We start from the raw sequence: 21,654 nt of genomic DNA on the forward strand, positions 1-21,654 counted from the left end.
CTTCGCTTTACAATAATGAACTGACTGGTGAGGAATAATAAAACACCCCTTCGTTTTACAATAATGAACTGACTGGTGAGGAATAATAAAACACCCCTTCGCTTTACAATAATGAACTGACTGGTGAGGAATAATAAAACACCCCTTCGCTTTACAATAATGAACTGACTGGTGAGGAATAATAAAACACCCCTTCGCTTTACAATAATGAACTGACTGGTGAGGAATAATAAAACACCCCTTCGCTTTACAATAATGAACTGACTGGTGAGGAATAATAAAACACCCCTTCGCTTTACAATAATGAACTGACTGGTGAGGAATAATAAAACACCCCTTCGCTTTACAATAATGAACTGACTGGTGAGGAATAATAAAACACCCCTTCGCTTTACAATAATGAACTGACTGGTGAGGAATAATAAAACATGTATCTGTTGTCAGGCTGAATGTTTGAAATAGGAGGTGATTTGAGACATGCTTCTTCAGTAGTGGAATTAGAATTCAGAATTAAGACAATTAGCATATTTACAAACAGAAATACAGCGGACAAAGTACAAATCAGTTAACCCACTGTTCCTAGGCCGTCATTGAAAATAAACATTTGTTCTTAACTGACCTGCCTAGTTAAATAAAGGTTAAATAAATAAATTAAATTTAAAAAACAAGCATCTAAAACACTTGTTTTGACAACTGGCAATAAATCACTGATATCTATTAGTGGGGAAATCAGGTTGTAGGTGCTGTTGAATCAATATCACGTTGAAATCAATTGCACAAGAGGGGGAGATGAGGTTGCACGACCTGATAAAACTAACAGCTCAAAAAACACACGGAATCTGGGAATAATGTGTACATCCCTGGTTAGAGGTCAATTTGTAGAAGACAGCTAGCTACAATTTGAAGTGTTGCAATTTGATTCAAGTGGGTCGCCAATGCAGTAAGTGTAACGCAACAAATTCTTGTTAATCACAAATAGTACTTTCATTTCAGAACCTGTATTTTTCCCCTGATGAGGCTCATATCTACATCACACTGAAATCAATAGAACAGGGGGCAAAATATTAGGGTTCTACATTGTCACATTATTAATTAAAATACTCCTACTACAATGTTAAAACATTCTACATTGTGACATCATTAGAACACTCCTACTACAATGTTAAAACATTCTACATTGTGACATCATTAGAACACTCCTACTACAATGTTAAAACATTCTACATTGTGACATCATTAGAACACTCCTACTACAATGTTAAAAACATTCTACATTGTGACATTATTTCATTGAAATCATGAAACAACTCCTTCATGTATGTATTTTCTGATGTTTAATCAGAGATCTTTTATCAGAGTATCTCTTCCCACATTGATCACAGCTAAAGGATTTTTCTCCTGTGTGTTTTTTCAGATGTACCATCAGGCAGCTTGAGCGAATAAAACTCTTCCCACATTGCTTACAGCTATGAGGCCTCTCTCCAGTGTGTGTTCTCTGGTGTGATAGTAATGTATATAATTTTGAAAAGATCTTTCCACATTCAGAGCAGCTATAAGGTTTCTCTCCAGTGTGAATTCTCTGGTGTGATTGTAATGTATATAATTTTGAGAAGGTCTTCCCACACTCAGAGCAGCAGTGAGGTTTCTCTCCGGTGTGTATTCTCAGGTGTGCTATCAGGTTGCTTGATTGAGCAAAACTCTTCCCACATTGATTACAGCTATAAGGTTTCTCTCCTGTGTGTGTTCTCTGGTGTGATTTAAAATTTCCTGAGATAGAAAAACTCTTTCCACAGTCAGAGCAGTGGTAAGCTTTCTCTCCTGTGTGTATTCTCTGGTGTATAGTCAGATGGCTAGATGAAACAAAACTCTTCCCACATTGATCACATCTATAAGATTTCTCTCCTGTGTGTGTTCTCTGGTGTATTGTCAGACGGCTAGATGAAACAAAACTTTTCCCACATTGATTACAGCAATAAGGTTTCTCTCCTGTGTGTGTTCTCTGGTGTATAGTCAGAGAGCTCGAAGTAACAAAACTCTTCTCACATTGATCGCAGCTATAAGGTTTCTCTCCTGTGTGTGTTCTCTGGTGTATAGTCAGACAGCCAGATGTAACAAAACTCTTCCCACATTGATCGCAGCTGAAAGGTTTCTCTCCAGTGTGAATTCTCTGGTGTGATTGTAATGTATATAATCTTGAAAAGGTCTTCCCACAGTCAGAGCAGCGTTGAGATTTCTTCTCTGTGGATCTCTGCTGGTGTTTTGAGAGGGTTTCTGATGTGGAGAGACTCTTCTTTGCCTCATCAGCTTCATGATGTTGTTGAGGCTCCCCAGAGGATCCACGATAGTCACATCTCTCTCCTGTGTGAACGACAAAGTCAGGCAGATGGTTAAAGGCCCACAACAGCAGAAATCCACTGTTTATTTGAGCTAAAAGGTGATGCCCATGATGTTGTGCAACAATTTAAGTCTGTAATGACATTTAAATGCTGTGATAAACTTATTTGACAATTGTCTTAAGACAAATCTGCCCCGATTCAAGCCTTTCTGAAGCACCCCCAGATCATCACCAATCTTCCACAAAATTTCAGTGGGTGCGAGACACTGTGGCTTGTAGGCCTCTCCGGGTCTGTGAATTGTGAATTTGGTGGAGGATCGGTGATGATCTGGGGGTGCTTCAGCAAGGCTGGAATCAGGGCAGATTTGTCTTTGTGAAGGACGCATGAATCAAGCCATGTACAAGGTCGTCCTGGAAGAAAACTTGCTTCCTTCTGATCTGACAATGTTCACCAAAACTCTTGAGGATTGTTTTTTCCAGCAGGACAATAAGGCTCCATGTCACACAGCCAGGTCATTCAAGGTGTGGATGCTCCATGTCACACAGCCAGGTCATTCAAGGTGTGGATGCTCCATGTCACACAGCCAGGTCATTCAAGGTGTGGATGCTCCATGTCACACAGCCAGGTCATTCAAGGTGTGGATGCTCCATGTCACACAGCCAGGTCATTCAAGGTGTGGATGCTCCATGTCACACAGCCAGGTCATTCAAGGTGTGGATGGAGGACCACCAGCTCAAGACCCTCTCATGGCCCAATTTCCATACCTGAACCCTCTAATATCATCCCTCTCACCAACACGTACAGCACCAAAAAAGTACCACTTATCAGTTGATTATGGACGAACAGTCTAACAGTTTGAAGGACACAACTGATGTTATTCTAGTTAAACAGTGAGAGACTAGTTGAGTTTCATACTGGGGCTAAATGGCTAATGTAATGATGCATTAAGCCATGTATATAATAATATATATATATAGTACCAGTAAAACGTTTGGACACACCTACTCATTTAAGGGCTTTTAAAAAATATATATTTGACTATTTTCTACATTGTAGAAGACATCAAAACTATGAAATAACACATGTGGAAACATGTAGTAAATAAAAGTGTTAAATCAAAATAGATTTTAGATTTTAGATTATTCAAAGTAGCCACCCTTTGCCTTTCATGACAGCTTTGCACACTCTTGGTATTCTCTCAACCAGCTTCACCTGGAATGCTCTTCCAACGATCTTGAAAGAGTTCCCACATATGCTGAGCACTTGTTGGCTGCTTTTCCTTCACTCTGCAGTCCAGCTCATCCCAAACCATCTCAATTGGGTTGAGGTCGGGTGATTGTGGAGGCCAGGTCATCTGATGCAGCACACCATCACTCTCCTTCTTGGTCAAATAGCCCTTACACAGCCAAGAGGTGTGTTGGGTCATTGTTCTGTTGCGCAAACCAGATGGGATGGCATATCCCTTCAGAATGCTGTGGTAACCATGCTGGTAAAGTGTGCCTTGAATTCTAAATAAATCACAGATAGTGTCACCAGCAAAGCAACCCCACACCATCACACCTCCTCCTCCATGCTTCACGGTGGTAACTACACATGATAAGACCATCCATTCAACCTACTCTGTGTCTCACAAAGACACAGCGGTTGGAACCAAAAATCGCAAATTTGGACTCATCAGACCAAAAGATAGATTTTCACCGGTCTAATGTCCATTGCTCGTGTCTCTTAGACCCAGCAGGTCTCTTATTATTGGTGTCCACTAGAAGTGGTTTCTTTTCATAAATTCTTCCATGAAGGCCTGATTCACATAGTCTCCTCTGAACAGTTGATGTTGAGATGTGTCTGTTATTTGAACTCTTAAGCATTCATTTGTGCTGCAATTTTTGAGACTGGTAACTCTAATGAACTTATCCTCTGCAGCAGAGGTAACTCTGGGTCTTCCTTTCCTGTGGCGGTCCTCATGAGAGCCAGTTTCATCATAGATCATGATGGAATGTTGTTTCTCTTTGCTTATTTGAGCTGTTCTTGCCATATTGACTTGGTCTTTCACGAAATAGGGCTATCTTCTGTATACCACCCCTACCTTGTCACAACACAACTGATTGGCTCAAACACATTAAGATGGAAATAAATTCCACAAATTAGCTTTTAACAATTGACATGCATTCCAGGTGACTACCTCATGAAGCTGGTTGAGAGAATGCCAAGAGTGCGCAAAGCTGTCATCAAGGCAAAGGGTGGCAACTTTGAAGAATCTCAGATATATTTAGATTTATTTAACACTTTTTTGGGGGGTTACTACATGATTCCATTTGTGTTATTTCATAGTTTTGATGTCTTCACTATTACTCTACATGGGAGAAAATAGTTGTAAAAAATAAAGAAAAACCCTGAACTGAGTAGGTGTGTCCAAACTTTTGACTGGTACTGTATATGTTGATTGCTCTGGACACCCAGAAGACCAGACAAGACTGGTCTGAAGGTAGTTTGGTATAGGTCTAATAAATGAATGGAAGTCTACAGTATATCGAAGTTGTTAATGAATGGAAGTCTACAGTATATCGAAGTTGTTAATGAATGGAAGTCTACAGTATATAGAAGTTGTTAATGAATGGAAGTCTACAGTATATAGAAGTTGTTAATGAATGGAAGTCTACAGTATATAGAAGTTGTTAATGAATGGAAGTCTACAGTATTTAGAAGTTGTTAATGAATGGAAGTCTACAGTATATAGAAGTTGTTAATGAATGGAAGTCTACAGTATATAGAAGTTGTTAATGAATGGAAGTCTACAGTATATAGAAGTTGTTAATGAATGGAAGTCTACAGTATATAGAAGTTGTTAATGAATGGAAGTCTACAGTATTTAGAAGTTGTTAATGAATGGAAGTCTACAGTATATAGAAGTTGTTAATGAATGGAAGTCTACAGTATATAGAAGTTATTAATGAATGGAAGTCTACAGTATATAGAAGTTGTTTGTCTAAAAAACAGGTTTAATATGTAAAATAAAATAGTTTAGTTTTCAGTTTGTTGGTTATTCATTGTTAAGCCTACAACATGTTTAAACTTTCGGTCTGGTAGACATTAGTCTTATGGTATATATATATATATATTCAGTTGAAGTCGGAAGTTAACATACACCTTAGCCAACTACATTTAAACTCAGTTTTTCACAATTCCTGACATTTATTTCCCTGTTTTGGGTCAGTTAGGAATAACCACTTTATTTTAAGAATGTGAAATGTCAGAATAATAGTAAAGAGAAATATTTCTTTCATCTTTTATTTCTTTCATCACATTCCCAGTGGGTCAGAAGTTTACATACACTCAATTAGTATTTGGTAGCAGTGCCTTTAAATTTTTTAACTTGGGTCAAACATTTCGTGTAGCCTTCCACAATAGGTTGGGTGAATTTTGGCCCATTCCTCCTGACAGAGCTGGTGTAACTGAGTCAGGTTTGAAGGCCTCCTTGCTCGCTCACGCTTTGTCAGTTCTGCCCACAAATTTTCTATGGAATTGAGGTCAGGGCTTTGCGATGGCCACTCCAATACCTTGACATTGTTGTCCTTAAGCCATTTTGCCACAACTTTGGAAGTATGCTTGGGGTCATTGTCCATTTGGAAGACCCATTTGTGACCAAGCTTTAACTTTCTGACTGATGTCTTGAGATGCTGCTTCAATATATCCACATCATTTTCCTACCTCATGATGCCATCTATTTTGTGAAGTGCACCAGTCCCTCCTGCAGCAAAGCACCCCCACAACATGATGCTGCCACCCCCATGCTTCGCGGTTGGGATGGTGTTCTTCGGCTTGCAAGCCCCTTTCTCCTCCAAACATAACGATGGTCCGTTCTATTTGGTTTTCATCAGACCAGAGGACATTTCTCCAAAAAGTACAATCTTTGTCCCCATGTCAAATCAAATCAAATCAAATCAAATTTATTTATATAGCCCTTCGTACATCAGCTGATATCTCAAAGTGCTGTACAGAAACCCAGCCTAAAACCCCAAACAGCAAGCAATGCAGGTGGAGAAGCACAGTGGCTAGGAAAAACTCCCTAGAAAGGCCAATACCTAGGAAGAAACCTAGAGAGGAACCAGGCTATGTGGGGTGGCCAGTCCTCTTCTGGCTGTGCCGGGTGGAGATTATAACAGAACATGGTCAAGATGTTCAATGTTCATAAATGACCAGCATGGTCGAATAATAATAAGGCAGAACAGTTGAAACTAGAGCAGCAGCACAGTCAGGTGGAAGTTGAAACTGGAGCAGCAGCATGGCCAGGTAGACTGGGGACAGCAAGGAGTCATCATGTCAGGTAGTCCTGGGGCATGGTCCTAGGGCTCAGGTCAGTTGAAACTGGAACAGCAGCATGGCCAGGTGGACTGGGGACAGCAAGGAGTCATCATGTCAGGTAGTCCTGGGGCATGGTCCTAGGGCTCAGGTCCTCCGAGAGAGAGAAAGAAAGAGAGAAGGAGAGAATTAGAGAACGCACACTTAGATTCACACAGGACACCGAATAGGACAGGAGAAGTACTCCAGATATAACAAACTGACCCCAGCCCCCCGACACATAAACTACTGCAGCATAAATACTGGAGGCTGAGACAGGAGGGGTCAGGAGACACTGTGGCCCCATCCGAGGACACCCCCGGACAGGGCCAAACAGGAAGGATATAACCCCACCCACTTTGCCAAAGCACAGCCCCCACACCACCCATGTGCAGTTGCAAACTGTAGTCTGGCTTTTTTATGGCGGTTTTGGAGCAGTGGCTTCTTCCTTGCTGAGTGGCCTTCAGGTTATGTCGATATAGGACTCGTTTTACTGTGGATATAGATACTTTTGTACCTGTTTCCTCCAGCATCTTCACAAGGTCTATTGCTGTTGTTCTGGGATTGATTTGCACTTTTCGCACCAATGTACGTTAACCTCTACGAGACAGAACGCGTCTCTTTCCGTAGCAGTATGACGGCTGCGTGGTCCCATGGTGTTTATACTTGCATACTATTGTTTGGACAGATGAATGTGGTACCTTCAGGCATTTGGAAATTGCTCCCAAGGATGAACCAGACTTGTGGAGGTCTACAATATGTTTTCTGAGGTCTTGGCTGATTTCTTTTGATTTCCCCATGATGTCAAGCAGAGAGGCACTGACTTTGAATGTAGGCCTTGAAATACACCCACAGGTACACCTCCAATTGACTCAAATGATGTCAATTAGCATATCAGAAGCTTCTAAAGCCATGACATTATTTTCTGGAATTTTCCAAGCTGTTTAAAGGCACAGTCAACTTAGTGTATGTAAACTTCTGGCCCACTGGAATTGTGATACAGTGAATTATAAGTTAAATAATCTGTCTGTAAACAATTGTTGGGAAAATTAATTGTGTCATGCACGAAGTAGACTTGCAAAAACTATAGTTTGTTAACAAGAAATTTGTGGAGTGGTTGAAAAACGAGTTTTAATGATTCCAACCTAAGTGTGTGTAAACTTCCGACTTCAACTGTATATATGATACAGCACACTGGCTGGTTCGTGTGTGGATCTGGGAAGAGGGGTGTGTCTGTGGCAATCCACTGATGTTTGGCATGTAGCACGTTGGCAGTGCTTGCTGGGACTTGTAGTGCAGCGCATTGCGGGCGGTATGGAAGCAGGCCAAACTGAATTGACAACCCAAATAATTGCGCGGGTCGGATAGAAATGTGTCACGGGTCGGATTGGGCCTGCAGGCCTTGTGTTTGTCACGCGCTCTAGATAGTCTGTTACCCCAGTCATCTATAATAATAATTCACAGACAGTGATGATGTCATCTATAATAATAATTCAGGCAGTGATGATGTCATCTATAATAATAATTCAGACAGTGATGATGTCATCTGTAATAATAATTCAGGCAGTGATGATGTCATCTGTAATAATAATTCAGGCAGAGGATGTCATCTGTAATAATAATAATTCAGACAGTGATGATGTCATCTATAATAATAATCATTCATAGACAGTGATGATGTCATCTATAATAATAATAATAATTCACAGACAGTGATGATGTCATCTGTAATAATAATTCAGGCAGTGAGGATGTCATCTATAATAATAATAATTCAGGCAGTGAGGATGTCATCTATAATAATAATAATTCAGGCAGTGATGATGTCATCTGTAATAATAATTCAGGCAGTGAGGATGTCATCTATAATAATAATAATTCAGGCAGTGATGATGTCATCTATAATAATAATTCACAGACAGTGATGATGTCATCTATAATAATAATCATTCACAGACAGTGATGATGTCATCTATAATAATAATCATTCAGGCAGTGATGATGTCATCTGTAATAATAATAATTCACAGACAGTGATGATGTCATCTCACTGTGATTTACAGTTTGTTGCCATCTTGCTGCAAGTCTCTTTCAGGACATCCACCTTTCCCTGGGAGAACTGCAAACTGTTCTTAAGGTCTTGAACCTCTCTGGTCAGATCAGCCCATCTTTAGTTAGTTGAATCCACCAGTATTTGGACAAAGGCTCTTGAATCTATTTTCCTGTTGCTGTAACAAACCAAATGCTTGTAGACATATTTTTGTTTATGTAAAATATCACGTACCTGTCATAGTTAAACATCGTCCTCTCCATTCCTCCAACCCTTCTTTAACTTTGGGCGGCATGATGGATGCAACGTAGACTAACGCTGGTACACCACACTATTCCAGCAGGCACAGCTCGTAAAGCCGATGGAAACCGCAACAAACAGAAGGGATTTAAATATCCACAAGTACAGGACTGAGGCTAACCGCATCACGGGATCCAAATTAAACAGGCTAGTAAACAAAACATTTTTAAAAGGAAAAACTTTTCCAGGAAGTTTCCAAACGACTAACACCCGTCTTACAGACTGTTGACCAATCGCGTTCACCATGTCATGCTGCGTCATGTGGTTGCTAAGCTAATAGTCACGAAATCCCTTCTAAAAACCAGTCAAGAAAAATCTGCCTATTTTCCTCGAAAGTACATAATCAAAGCGTTACTATATTACAGAGGAGTTCATTATCACACATCTCTGAAAATATGTTGTGCTTCTTGTTCACGTAGGCTAATTCATGCTAATGTTATTTAGAATGTTATTTAGAATGGTATCCAGAATGTTTAGAATGTTATTTAGAATTGTATCTAGAATGTTATTTAGAGTGTTATTTAGAATGTTATTTAGAATGTTATCCAGAATGTTTAGAATGTTATTTAGAATTGTATCTAGAATGTTATTTAGAATGTTATTTAGAATGTTATTTAGAATGTTATTTAGAATGTTATTTAGAATGTTATCTAGAATGTTATTTAGAGTGTTATTTAGAATGTTATTTAGAATGTTATCCAGAATGTTTAGAATGTTATTTAGAATTGTATCTAGAATGTTATTTAGAGTGTTATTTAGAATGTTATTTAGAATGTTATTTAGAATGTTATTTAGAATGTTATTTAGAGTGTTATTTAGAATGTTATCTAGAATGTTATTTAGAATTGTATCTAGAATGTTATTTAGAGTGTTATTTAGAATGTTATTTAGAATGTTATTTAGAATGTTATTTAGAATGTTATCCAGAATGTTTAGAATGTTATTTAGAATTGTATCTAGAATGTTATTTAGAGTGTTATTTAGAATGTTATTTAGAATGTTATTTAGAATGTTATTTAGAATGTTATTTAGAGTGTTATTTAGAATGTTATCTAGAATGTTATTTAGAATTGTATCTAGAATGTTATTTAGAGTGTTATTTAGAATGTTATTTAGAATGTTATTTAGAATGTTATTTAGAATGTTATTTAGAATGTTATTTAGAGTGTTATTTAGAATGTTATCTAGAATGTTATCTAGAATGTTATTTAGAATGTTATCTAGAATGGTGCTGCATTGGAAAGCAGACGTTTTAAGGACTCCTGACCAATTGTGGTATTTTGTGTTTCAAAAAATATATATATATATTACACTGATCATAAAAAAATGTTGGTACATAATGTTTCAACCATCTCACCAAAGAGAGCTTATAGACATCAGAACAGTTTTCACTAACCTTGATTTGGATGAAGACTTCTACAACAGCCTATCGACCTACCACTCGGGCTCAGCCCTTATAGCCATCCTGAAGAATAGAACTTATAAATGCCTCAAATGTTTCAACCGTATTTCCCTATCAGAAACCAAAACATAAACTCGTATAACACCACTGTTGGTAAATTAACACTATATAGCCTCGGAATCTGGTTAAAACTATCATTATGACACCATGGATGAATTCTAGAATATACTATATATCCTAGAAACCTGGTTAAACTATCATTATGACATCATGGATGAATTCTAGAATATACTATATAGCCTAGAAACTGGTTAAAACTATCATTTTGACCGTATGGATGGCCAGTCCTTGTATTCATAATGTAGTGAATTCAGGGGGAGCCCTGAGCGAGAGTCAAACATGGGTCCAGTGAGTCCATGGGTCCTATTTAAAACCTAGGTTGTTCCTTTAAAAAAGGCCACAATCAATCAACCAATATGCAGTTTAAACAATAACAAATCTGTCATTCCACCACTGTTTTGGTAATAAGATGATGGATGGGGCTGGAGAAATGTAACTACTCTCAAATTCATAGACAGACCTATGGATGCAAGGACTGACCATCCATGATATCAACATTATAGTTTTAACCATGTTGAGGCTATACAGTGTTGGTTTACATTGTTTCTAAACATTGGAGTAAAATAACTTATTTGGGTTCTGATGGGGTACAACAGTTGAACTCAGCTCATGAAGCATGTGTTATGTTCTTCAAGAATCAATGCCTATAAATAAATAATTTAAAAGTCCATGTAACTGCAGATTGTCCCTTTAACACCAAACACCACATCAGTTCAACAACTGCAGAGTTTGTGCCTCTGTTTTTAAGACAGTACTTACTAGTGTTAATCAGGGAACGGTTTCTCAAAACCATCTTATTGCTAAGTTCATCGTTAGAACCATTGGATGCCTTAAGATGCATTAGGGAAACCGGGCCCAGATATCCAGGTTCCTCCTCCTTTTTCGATGTGACAGTCATCTTCCCCTCCTCCTCTTTCACTCCAAAAACTACATCCTCCTCTTTCTCTTCCTCCTCTTCTTTTACTGTAACATCCTCCTCCTCTTCCACTCTGAACGCGTCTTCCTCTTCTTTCACTGAAACGTAGTTCTCTTCTTCTTTCACGGTAACAGCCTCCTCTTCCTCCTCCTCTTTCACGAGAGCTTCTTTCTCCGTCCAGCAGACCACCTCTTCTTTATCAGGAGAGTAGCTTAGTGAACTCATGGTCGGGGATGTTAGATAGCTATGCTAATGCTAACTTAACAAGCCAGCTAGCTGACTAATAACAAGAACATAAATATGACATTAAATCGGATAACTAACTAGACGACAGAAGTGCGTTTAAAACACAGTGGCTCTACGGAAGCATCTAAAGCTTTATTGGTTCGTCTATTTTGTCTATCAAGCTACCGAGGTGGCTGACGAACTGTTGTTGCTGTTGAAAGAAGCGTTCCGTCCACTACATCATACGTCACACCAGCAGCATCGCCTTAAAAGTCGCAGACCGCCATCTGCTGACTGGAGTGGGTAACGCAGTTGAGTAAAATGTAGATTATATCTTCAGACAACAAGTTAAAGTGTAGGAAGCAGGAGTTTTTACTCACCAGTGTAACAATAGAGTGTGGCTAAAGACTTAGTAAGCTAGTTGTAATCACTTTATGGTTACCTATAAGAACAAACAGTTATGTTTTTGCGTTATTACATATTTATTAACTTATTTCCAGATATCTTCTAAACCGCCCACAATGCACTATTTCTCAACGTCACATTGATTTACTCTGTGCTACCGAGGTCGTATGGCAGCGTCAGCCGCACCCAGAGGTGTAAAGTACTTAAGTAAAAATACTTTGAAGTACTACTTAAGTCGTTTTACTTTACTTTACAATTTATATTTTTGACAACTTTTACTTTTAAGGCACTACATTTCTAAGGAAAATTATGTACTTTTTACTCGATAAATGACACCCAGACTCGCTACATTTTGATTGCTTAACAGGATAGAAAAATGGTCCACGTCAAGAGAACATCCCTGGTCATCCCTACTGCCTCTTATCTGGCAGACTCACTAAACAGAGAACATACCTGGTCATCCCTACTGCCTCTTATCTGGCAGACTCACTAAACAGAGAACATACCTGGTCATCCCTACTGCCTCTTATCTGGCAGACTCACTAAACAGAGAACATACCTGGTCACCCCTACTGCCTCTTATCTGGCAAACTCACTAAACACAAATGATTCGTATGTAAATGATGTCTGAGTATTGGAGTGTGCCCCTGGCTATCCGTAAATAAATAAAAACAAGAAAACCGTGCCGTCTGGTTTAAGGAATTTGAAATTATTTTGACTTTTACTTTTGATGCTTAAGTATATTTAACACCAAGTACTTTTAGACTCAAGTAGTATTTTACTGGGTGAATTTCACTTTACATTTTCTAATAAGTTTTTAAAACTTTTACTCAAGTAACTCAAGGCAATTGGGTACTTTTTCCACCACTGGCTACACCTCATGCTCTTCACGACTGTGTGGCAAATATTTGTATAATTGACCCAAGATGGACCAGAGCCTGTCGTTTCCAATGGGAGCAAATGAATCATAGTGGACAGAGCAAGCAAGCAGGTGGGCGGAGCCCAGCACGAGCAAGAGAGATCCTATTGGTGCGTTCCAGCAGTCATTTTGCATATTTTCGTTAGTGAACGCCTACTGTGTGAAATGCACGTGTGCAACAACTCAATTTTATACATGGTGTGGCTAGGGGGGTGGCAAACGATGCTTCAGGGGGTCCATAGACCATGACAGAACATTAGTAAGTAAACCTAACCTTGCAGTTAACCCACTGTTCCTAGGCCGTCATTGAAAATAGGAATTTGTTCTTAACTGACTTGCCTAGTTAAATAAAGGTCAAATAAATCATTTTAAAAAATCAAAAATCTAAGGAGCATGAATGAATCCTATGATTGCTGATTAGAGGCAGAAGTGATAATTCACTGAACCCGGAGTTCTTCAATGTGCCAGATAGTGAGGTCCATAAGGGTTACTACACTAGAATTCAATGTGAGGTCCATAAGGGTTACTTCACTAGAATTCAATGTGACAGATTGTGAGGTCCATAAGGGTTACTACACTAGAATTCAATGTGCCAGATAGTGAGGTCCATAAGGGTTACTACACTAGAATTCAATGTGCCAGATAGTGAGGTCCATAAGGGTTACTACACTAGAATTCAATGTGCCAGATAGTGAGGTCCATAAGGGTTACTACACTAGAATTCAATGTGCCAGATAGTGAGGTCCATAAGGGTTACTACACTAGAATTCAATGTGCCAGATAGTGAGGTCCATAAGGGTTACTACACTAGAATTCAATGTGCCAGATAGTGAGGTCCATAAGGGTTACTACACTAGAATTCAATGTGCCAGATAGTGAGGTCCATAAGGGTTACGACACTAGAATTCAATGTGGCAGATAGTGAGGTCCATAAGGGTTACTACACTAGAATTCAATGTGCCAGATAGTGAGGTCCATAAGGGTTACTACACTAGAATTCAATGTGCCAGATAGTGAGGTCCATAAGGGTTACGACACTAGAATTCAATGTGAGGTCCATAAGGGTTACTACACTAGAATTCAATGTGGCAGATAGTGAGGTCCATAAGGGTTACTACACTAGAATTCAATGTGCCAGATAGTGAGGTCCATAAGGGTTACTACACTAGAATGCAATGTGCCAGATAGTGAGGTCCATAAGGATTACTACACTAGAATTCAATGTGAGGTCCATAAGGGTTACTACACTAGAATTCAATGTGGCAGATAGTGAGGTTCATACGGGTTACTACACTAGAATTCAATGTGGCAGATAGTGAGGTCCATAAGGGTTACTACACTAGAATTCAATGTGACAGATAGTGAGGTCCATAAGGGTTACTACACTAGAATTCAATGTGCCAGATAGTGAGGTCCATAAGGGTTACGACACTAGAATTCAATGTGGCAGATAGTGAGGTCCATAAGGGTTACTACACTAGAAATCAATGTGCCAGATAGTGAGGTCCATAAGGGTTACTACACTAGAATTCAATGTGCCAGATAGTGAGGTCCATAAGGGTTACGACACTAGAATTCAATGTGAGGTCCATAAGGGTTACTACACTAGAATTCAATGTGGCAGATAGTGAGGTCCATAAGGGTTACTACACTAGAATTCAATGTGCCAGATAGTGAGGTCCATAAGGGTTACTTCACTAGAATTCAATGTGCCAGATAGTGAGGTCCATAAGGGTTACTACACTAGAATTCAATGTGCCAGATAGTGAGGTCCATAAGGGTTACTTCACTAGAATTCAATGTGCCAGATAGTGAGGTCCATAAGGGTTACTACACTAGAATTCAATGTGCCAGATAGTGAGGTCCATAAGGGTTACTACACTAGAATTCAATGTGCCAGATTGTGAGGTCCCTAAGGGTTACTACACTAGAATTCAATGTGCCAGATAGTGAGGTCCATAAGGGTTACGACACTAGAATTCAATCTGAGGTCCATAAGGGTTACTACACTAGAATTCAATGTGCCATATAGTGAGGTCCATAAGGGTTACTACACTAGAATTCAATGTGCCAGATAGTGAGGTCCATAAGGGTTACTACACTAGAATTCAATGTGAGGTCCATAAGGGTTACTACACTAGAATTCAATGTGCCAGATAGTGAGGTCCATAAGGGTTACTACACTAGAATTCAATGTGAGGTCCATAAGGGTTACTACACTAGAAGTCAATGTGAGGTCCATAAGGGTTACTTCACTAGAATTCAATGTGAGGTCCATAAGGGTTACTACACTAGAATTCAATGTGCCATATAGTGAGGTCCATAAGGGTTACTACACTAGAATTCAATGTGCCAGATAGTGAGGTCCATAAGGGTTACTACACTAGAATTCAATGTGAGGTCCATAAGGGTTACTACACTAGAATTCAATGTGCCAGATAGTGAGGTCCATAAGGGTTACTACACTAGAATTCAATGTGAGGTCCATAAGGGTTACTACACTATAATTCAATGCACCAGATAGTGAGGTCCATAAGGGTTACTACACTAGAAGTCAATGTGAGGTCCATAAGGGTTACTTCACTAGAATTCAATGTGAGGTCCATAAGGGTTACTACACTAGAATTCAATGTGAGGTCCATAAGGGTTACTTCACTAGAATTCAATGTGACAGATAGTGAGGTCCATTAGGGTTACTACACTAGAATTCAATGTGAGGTCCATAAGGGTTACTTCACTAGAATTCAATGTGACAGATTGTGAGGTCCATAAGGGTTACTACACTAGAATTCAATGTGCCAGATAGTGAGGTCCATAAGGGTTACTACACTAGAATTCAATGTGACAGATAGTGAGGTCCATAAGGGTTACTACACTAGAATTCAATGTGCCAGATAGTGAGGTCCATAAGGGTTACTACACTAGAATTCAATGTGGCAGATAGTGAGGACCATAAGGGTTACTACACTAGAATTCGATGTGCCAGATAGTGAGGTCCATAAGGGTTACGACACTAGAATTCAATGTGAGGTCCATAAGGGTTACTACACTAGAATTCAATGTGGCAGATAGTGAGGTCCATAAGGGTTACTACACTAGAATTCAATGTGCCAGATAGTGAGGTCCATAAGGGTTATGACACTAGAATTCAATGTGCCAGATAGTGAGGTCCATAAGGGTTACTACACTAGAATTCAATGTGCCAGATAGTGAGGTCCATAAGGGTTACTACACTAGAATTCAATGTGCCAGATAGTGAGGTCCATAAGGGTTACGACACTAGAATTCAATGTGGCAGATAGTGAGGTCCATAAGGGTTACTACACTAGAATTCAATGTGCCAGATAGTGAGGTCCATAAGGGTTACTACACTAGAATTCAATGTGCCAGATAGTGAGGTCCATAAGGGTTACGACACTAGAATTCAATGTGAGGTCCATAAGGGTTACTACACTATAATTCAATGTGGCAGATAGTGAGGTCCATAAGGGTTACTACACTAGAATTCAATGTGAGGTCCATAAGGGTTACTTCACCAGAATTCAATGTGACAGATTGTGAGGTCCATAAGGGTTACTACACTAGAATTCAATGTGACAGATAGTGAGGTCCATAAGGGTTACTACACTAGAATTCAATGTGACAGATAGTGAGGTTCAAAAGGGTTACTACACTAGAATTCAATGTGCCAGATAGTGAGGTCCATAAGGGTTACTACACTAGAATTCAATGTGACAGATAGTGAGGTCCATAAGGGTTACTACACTAGAATTCAATGTGCCAGATAGTGAGGTCCATACGGGTTACTACACTAGAATTCAATGTGCCAGATAGTGAGGTCCATAAGGGTTACGACACTAGAATTCAATGTGGCAGATAGTGAGGTCCATAAGGGTTACTACACTAGAATTCAATGTGCCAGATAGTGAGGTCCATAAGGGTTACTACACTAGAATTCAATGTGCCAGATAGTGAGGTCCATAAGGGTTACGACACTAGAATTCAATGTGAGGTCCATAAGGGTTACTACACTAGAATTCAATGTGACAGATTGTGAGGTCCATAAGGGTTACTACACTAGAATTCAATGTGACAGATAGTGAGGTTCAAAAGGGTTACTACACTAGAATTCAATGTGCCAGATAGTGAGGTCCATAAGGGTTACTACACTAGAATTCAATGTGACAGATAGTGAGGTCCATAAGGGTTACTACACTAGAATTCAATGTGCCAGATAGTGAGGTCCATACGGGTTACTACACTAGAATTCAATGTGCCAGATAGTGAGGTCCATAAGGGTTACGACACTAGAATTCAATGTGGCAGATAGTGAGGTCCATAAGGGTTACTACACTAGAATTCAATGTGCCAGATAGTGAGGTCCATAAGGGTTACTACACTAGAATTCAATGTGCCAGATAGTGAGGTCCATAAGGGTTACGACACTAGAATTCAATGTGAGGTCCATAAGGGTTACTACACTAGAATTCAATGTGGCAGATAGTGAGGTTCATATGGGTTACTACACTAGAATTCAACGTGGCAGATAGTGAGGTCCATAAGGGTTAACTACACTAGAATTCAATGTGCCAGATAGTGAGGTCCATAAGGGTTACTACACTAGAATTCAATGTGCCAGATAGTGAGGTCCATAAGGGTTACTACACTAGAATTCAATGTGGCAGATAGTGAGGTCCATAAGGGTTACTACACTAGAATTCAATGTGCCAGATAGTGAGGTCCATAAGGGTTACTACACTAGAATTCAATGTGCCAGATAGTGAGGTCCATAAGGGTTACGACACTAGAATTCAATGTGAGGTCCATAAGGGTTACTACACTAGAATTCAATGTGGCAGATAGTGATGTCCATAAGGGTTACGACACTAGAATTCAATGTGCCAGATAGTGAGGTCCATAAGGGTTACTACACTAGAATTCAATGTGCCAGATAGTGAGGTCCATAAGGGTTACTTCACTAGAATTCAATGTGCCAGATAGTGAGGTCCATAAGAGTTACTACACTAGAATTCAATGTGAGGTCCATAAGGGTTACTACACTAGAATTCAATGTGCCAGATAGTGGGGTCCATAAGGGTTACTACACTAGAATTAAATGTGCCAGATAGTGAGGTCCATAAGGGTTACTACACTAGAATTCAATGTGAGGTCCATAAGGGTTACTACACTAGAAGTCAATGTGAGGTCCATAAGGGTTACTTCACTAGAATTCAATGTGAGGTCCATAAGGGTTACTACACTAGAATTCAATGTGAGGTCCATAAGGGTTACTACACTAGAATTCAATGTACCAGATAGTGAGGTCCATAAGGGTTACTACACTAGAAGTCAATGTGAGGTCCATAAGGGTTACTTCACTAGAATTCAATGTGAGGTCCATAAGGGTTACTACACTAGAATTCAATGTGAGGTCCATAAGGGTTACTTCACTAGAATTCAATGTGAGGTCCATAAGGGTTACTACACTATAATTCAATGTACCAGATAGTGAGGTCCATAAGGGTTACTACACTAGAAGTCAATGTGAGGTCCATAAGGGTTACTTCACTAGAATTCAATGTGAGGTCCATAAGGGTTACTACACTAGAATTCAATGTGAGGTCCATAAGGGTTACTTCACTAGAATTCAATGTGACAGATAGTGAGGTCCATAAGGTTACTACACTAGAAGTCAATGTGAGGTCCATAAGGGTTACTTCACTAGAATTCAATGTGACAGATTGTGAGGTCCATAAGGGTTACTACACTAGAATTCAATGTGACAGATAGTGAGGTCCAAAAGGGTTACTACACTAGAATTCAATGTGCCAGATAGTGAGGTACATAAGGGTTACTACACTAGAATTCAATGTGACAGATAGTGAGGTCCATAAGGGTTACTACACTAGAATTCAATGTGCCAGATAGTGAGGTCCATAAGGGTTACTTCACTAGAATCCAATGTGCCAGATAGTGAGGTCCATAAGGGTTACTACCCTAGAATTCAATGTGAGGTCCATAAGGGTTACTACACTAGAATTCAATGTGCCAGATTGTGAGGTCCCTACGGGTTACTACACTAGAATTCAATGTGAGGTCCATAAGGGTTACTACACTAGAATTCAATGTGAGGTCCATAAGGGTTACTTCACTAGAATTCAATGTGACAGATAGTGAGGTCCATAAGGGTTACTACACTAGAATTCAATGTGAGGTCCATAAGGGTTACTTCACTAGAATTCAATGTGACAGATTGTGAGGTCCATAAGGGTTACTACACTAGAATTCAATGTGCCAGATAGTGAGGTCCATAAGGGTTACTACACTAGAATTCAATGTGACAGATAGTGAGGTCCATAAGGGTTACTACACTAGAATTCAATGTGCCAGATAGTGAGTTCCATACGGGTTACTACACTAGAATTCAATGTGCCAGATAGTGAGGTACATAAGGGTTACTACACTAGAATTCAATGTGCCAGATAGTGAGGTCCATAAGGGTTACTACACTAGAATTCAATGTGCCAGATAGTGAGGTCCATAAGGGTTACTACACTAGAATTCAATGTGCCAGATAGTGAGGACCATAAGGGTTACTACACTAGAATTCGATGTGCCAGATAGTGAGGTCCATAAGGGTTACGACACTAGAATTCAATGTGAGGTCCATAAGGGTTACTACACTAGAATTCAATGTGGCAGATAGTGAGGTCCATAAGGGTTACTACACTAGAATTCAATGTGCCAGATAGTGAGGTCCATAAGGGTTACTACACTAGAATTCAATGTGCCAGATAGTGAGGTCCATAAGGGTTACTACACTAGAATTCAATGTGCCAGATAGTGAGGTCCATAAGGGTTACTTCACTAGAATGCAATGTGCCAGATAGTGAGGTCCATAAGGGTTACTACACTAGAATTCAATGTGAGGTCCATAAGGGTTACTACACTAGAATTCAATGTGCCAGATAGTGAGGTCCATAAGGGTTACTACACTAGAATTCAATGTGCCAGATAGTGAGGTCCATAAGGGTTACTACACTAGAATTCAATGTGAGGTCCATAAGGGTTACTACACTAGAATTCAATGTGAGGTCCATAAGGGTTACTACACTAGAATTCAATGTACCAGATAGTGAGGTCCATAAGGGTTACTACACTAGAAGTCAATGTGAGGTCCATAAGGGTTACTTCACTAGAATTCAATGTGAGGTCCATAAGGGTTACTACACTAGAATTCAATGTGAGGTCCATAAGGGTTACTTCACTAGAATTCAATGTGAGGTCCATAAGGGTTACTACACTATAATTCAATGTACCAGATAGTGAGGTCCATAAGGGTTACTACACTAGAAGTCAATGTGAGGTCCATAAGGGTTACTTCACTAGAATTCAATGTGAGGTCCATAAGGGTTACTACACTAGAATTCAATGTGAGGTCCATAAGGGTTACTTCACTAGAATTCAATGTGACAGATAGTGAGGTCCATAAGGGTTACTACACTAGAAGTCAATGTGAGGTCCATAAGGGTTACTTCACTAGAATTCAATGTGACAGATTGTGAGGTCCATAAGGGTTACTACACTAGAATTCAATGTGACAGATAGTGAGGTCCAAAAGGGTTACTACACTAGAATTCAATGTGCCAGATAGTGAGGTCCATAAGGGTTACGACACTAGAATTCAATGTGACAGATAGTGAGGTCAATAAGGGTTACTACACTAGAATTCAATGTGCCAGATAGTGAGGTCCATAAGGGTTACTTCACTAGAATCCAATGTGCCAGATAGTGAGGGCCATAAGGGTTACTACCCTAGAATTCAATGTGAGGTCCATAAGGGTTACTACACTAGAATTCAATGTGAGGTCCATAAGGGTTACTACACTAGAATTCAATGTGGCAGATAGTGAGGTCCATAAGGGTTACTACACTAGAATTCAATGTGCCAGATAGTGAGGTCCATAAGGGTTACGACACTAGAATTCAATGTGGCAGATAGTGAGGTCCATAAGGGTTACTACACTAGAATTCAATGTGCCAGATAGTGAGGTCCATAAGGGTTACTACACTAGAATTCAATGTGCCAGATAGTGAGGTCCATAAGGGTTACTACACTAGAATTCAATGTGCCAGATAGTGAGGTCCATAAGGGTTACGACACTAGAATTCAATGTGAGGTCCATAAGGGTTACTACACTATAATTCAATGTGGCAGATAGTGAGGTCCATAAGGTTTACTACACTAGAATTCAATGTGAGGTCCATAAGGGTTACTTCACTAGAATTCAATGTGACAGATTGTGAGGTCCATAAGGGTTACTACACTAGAATTCAATGTGCCAGATAGTGAGGTCCATAAGGGTTACTTCACTAGAATCCAATGTGCCAGATAGTGAGGTCCATAAGGGTTACTACCCTAGAATTCAATGTGAGGTCCATAAGGGTTACTACACTAGAATTCAATGTGCCAGATTGTGAGGTCCCTACGGGTTACTACACTAGAATTCAATGTGAGGTCCATAAGGGTTACTACACTAGAATTCAATGTGAGTTCCATAAGGGTTACTTCACTAGAATTCAATGTGACAGATAGTGAGGTCCATAAGGGTTACTACACTAGAATTCAATGTGAGGTCCATAAGG

At 39.5% G+C, this 21,654-nt stretch overlaps 1 protein-coding gene across 1 annotated transcript in view; it reads right to left on the bottom strand.

The window, feature by feature from the left end:
- Positions 1 to 1,025: 1,025 nt before the first annotated feature.
- LOC116363032 (zinc finger protein 239-like) overlaps positions 1,026 to 21,654 on the bottom strand; it is a 54,780-nt gene continuing 34,151 nt past the window's right edge. The window contains exons 2-3 of the mRNA XM_031816939.1: positions 1,317 to 2,358; positions 1,026 to 1,035 (exon numbers count right to left, since the gene is read on the bottom strand). Coding sequence (XP_031672799.1) covers positions 1,026 to 1,035; positions 1,317 to 2,358 — 1,052 coding nt within the window. The remainder of the gene's footprint in view (positions 1,036 to 1,316; positions 2,359 to 21,654) is intronic.

This window comes from Oncorhynchus kisutch, unplaced genomic scaffold (assembly GCF_002021735.2).
Source record: "Oncorhynchus kisutch isolate 150728-3 unplaced genomic scaffold, Okis_V2 scaffold902, whole genome shotgun sequence".
NCBI classification, from domain to species: Eukaryota; Metazoa; Chordata; class Actinopteri; order Salmoniformes; family Salmonidae; genus Oncorhynchus; species Oncorhynchus kisutch.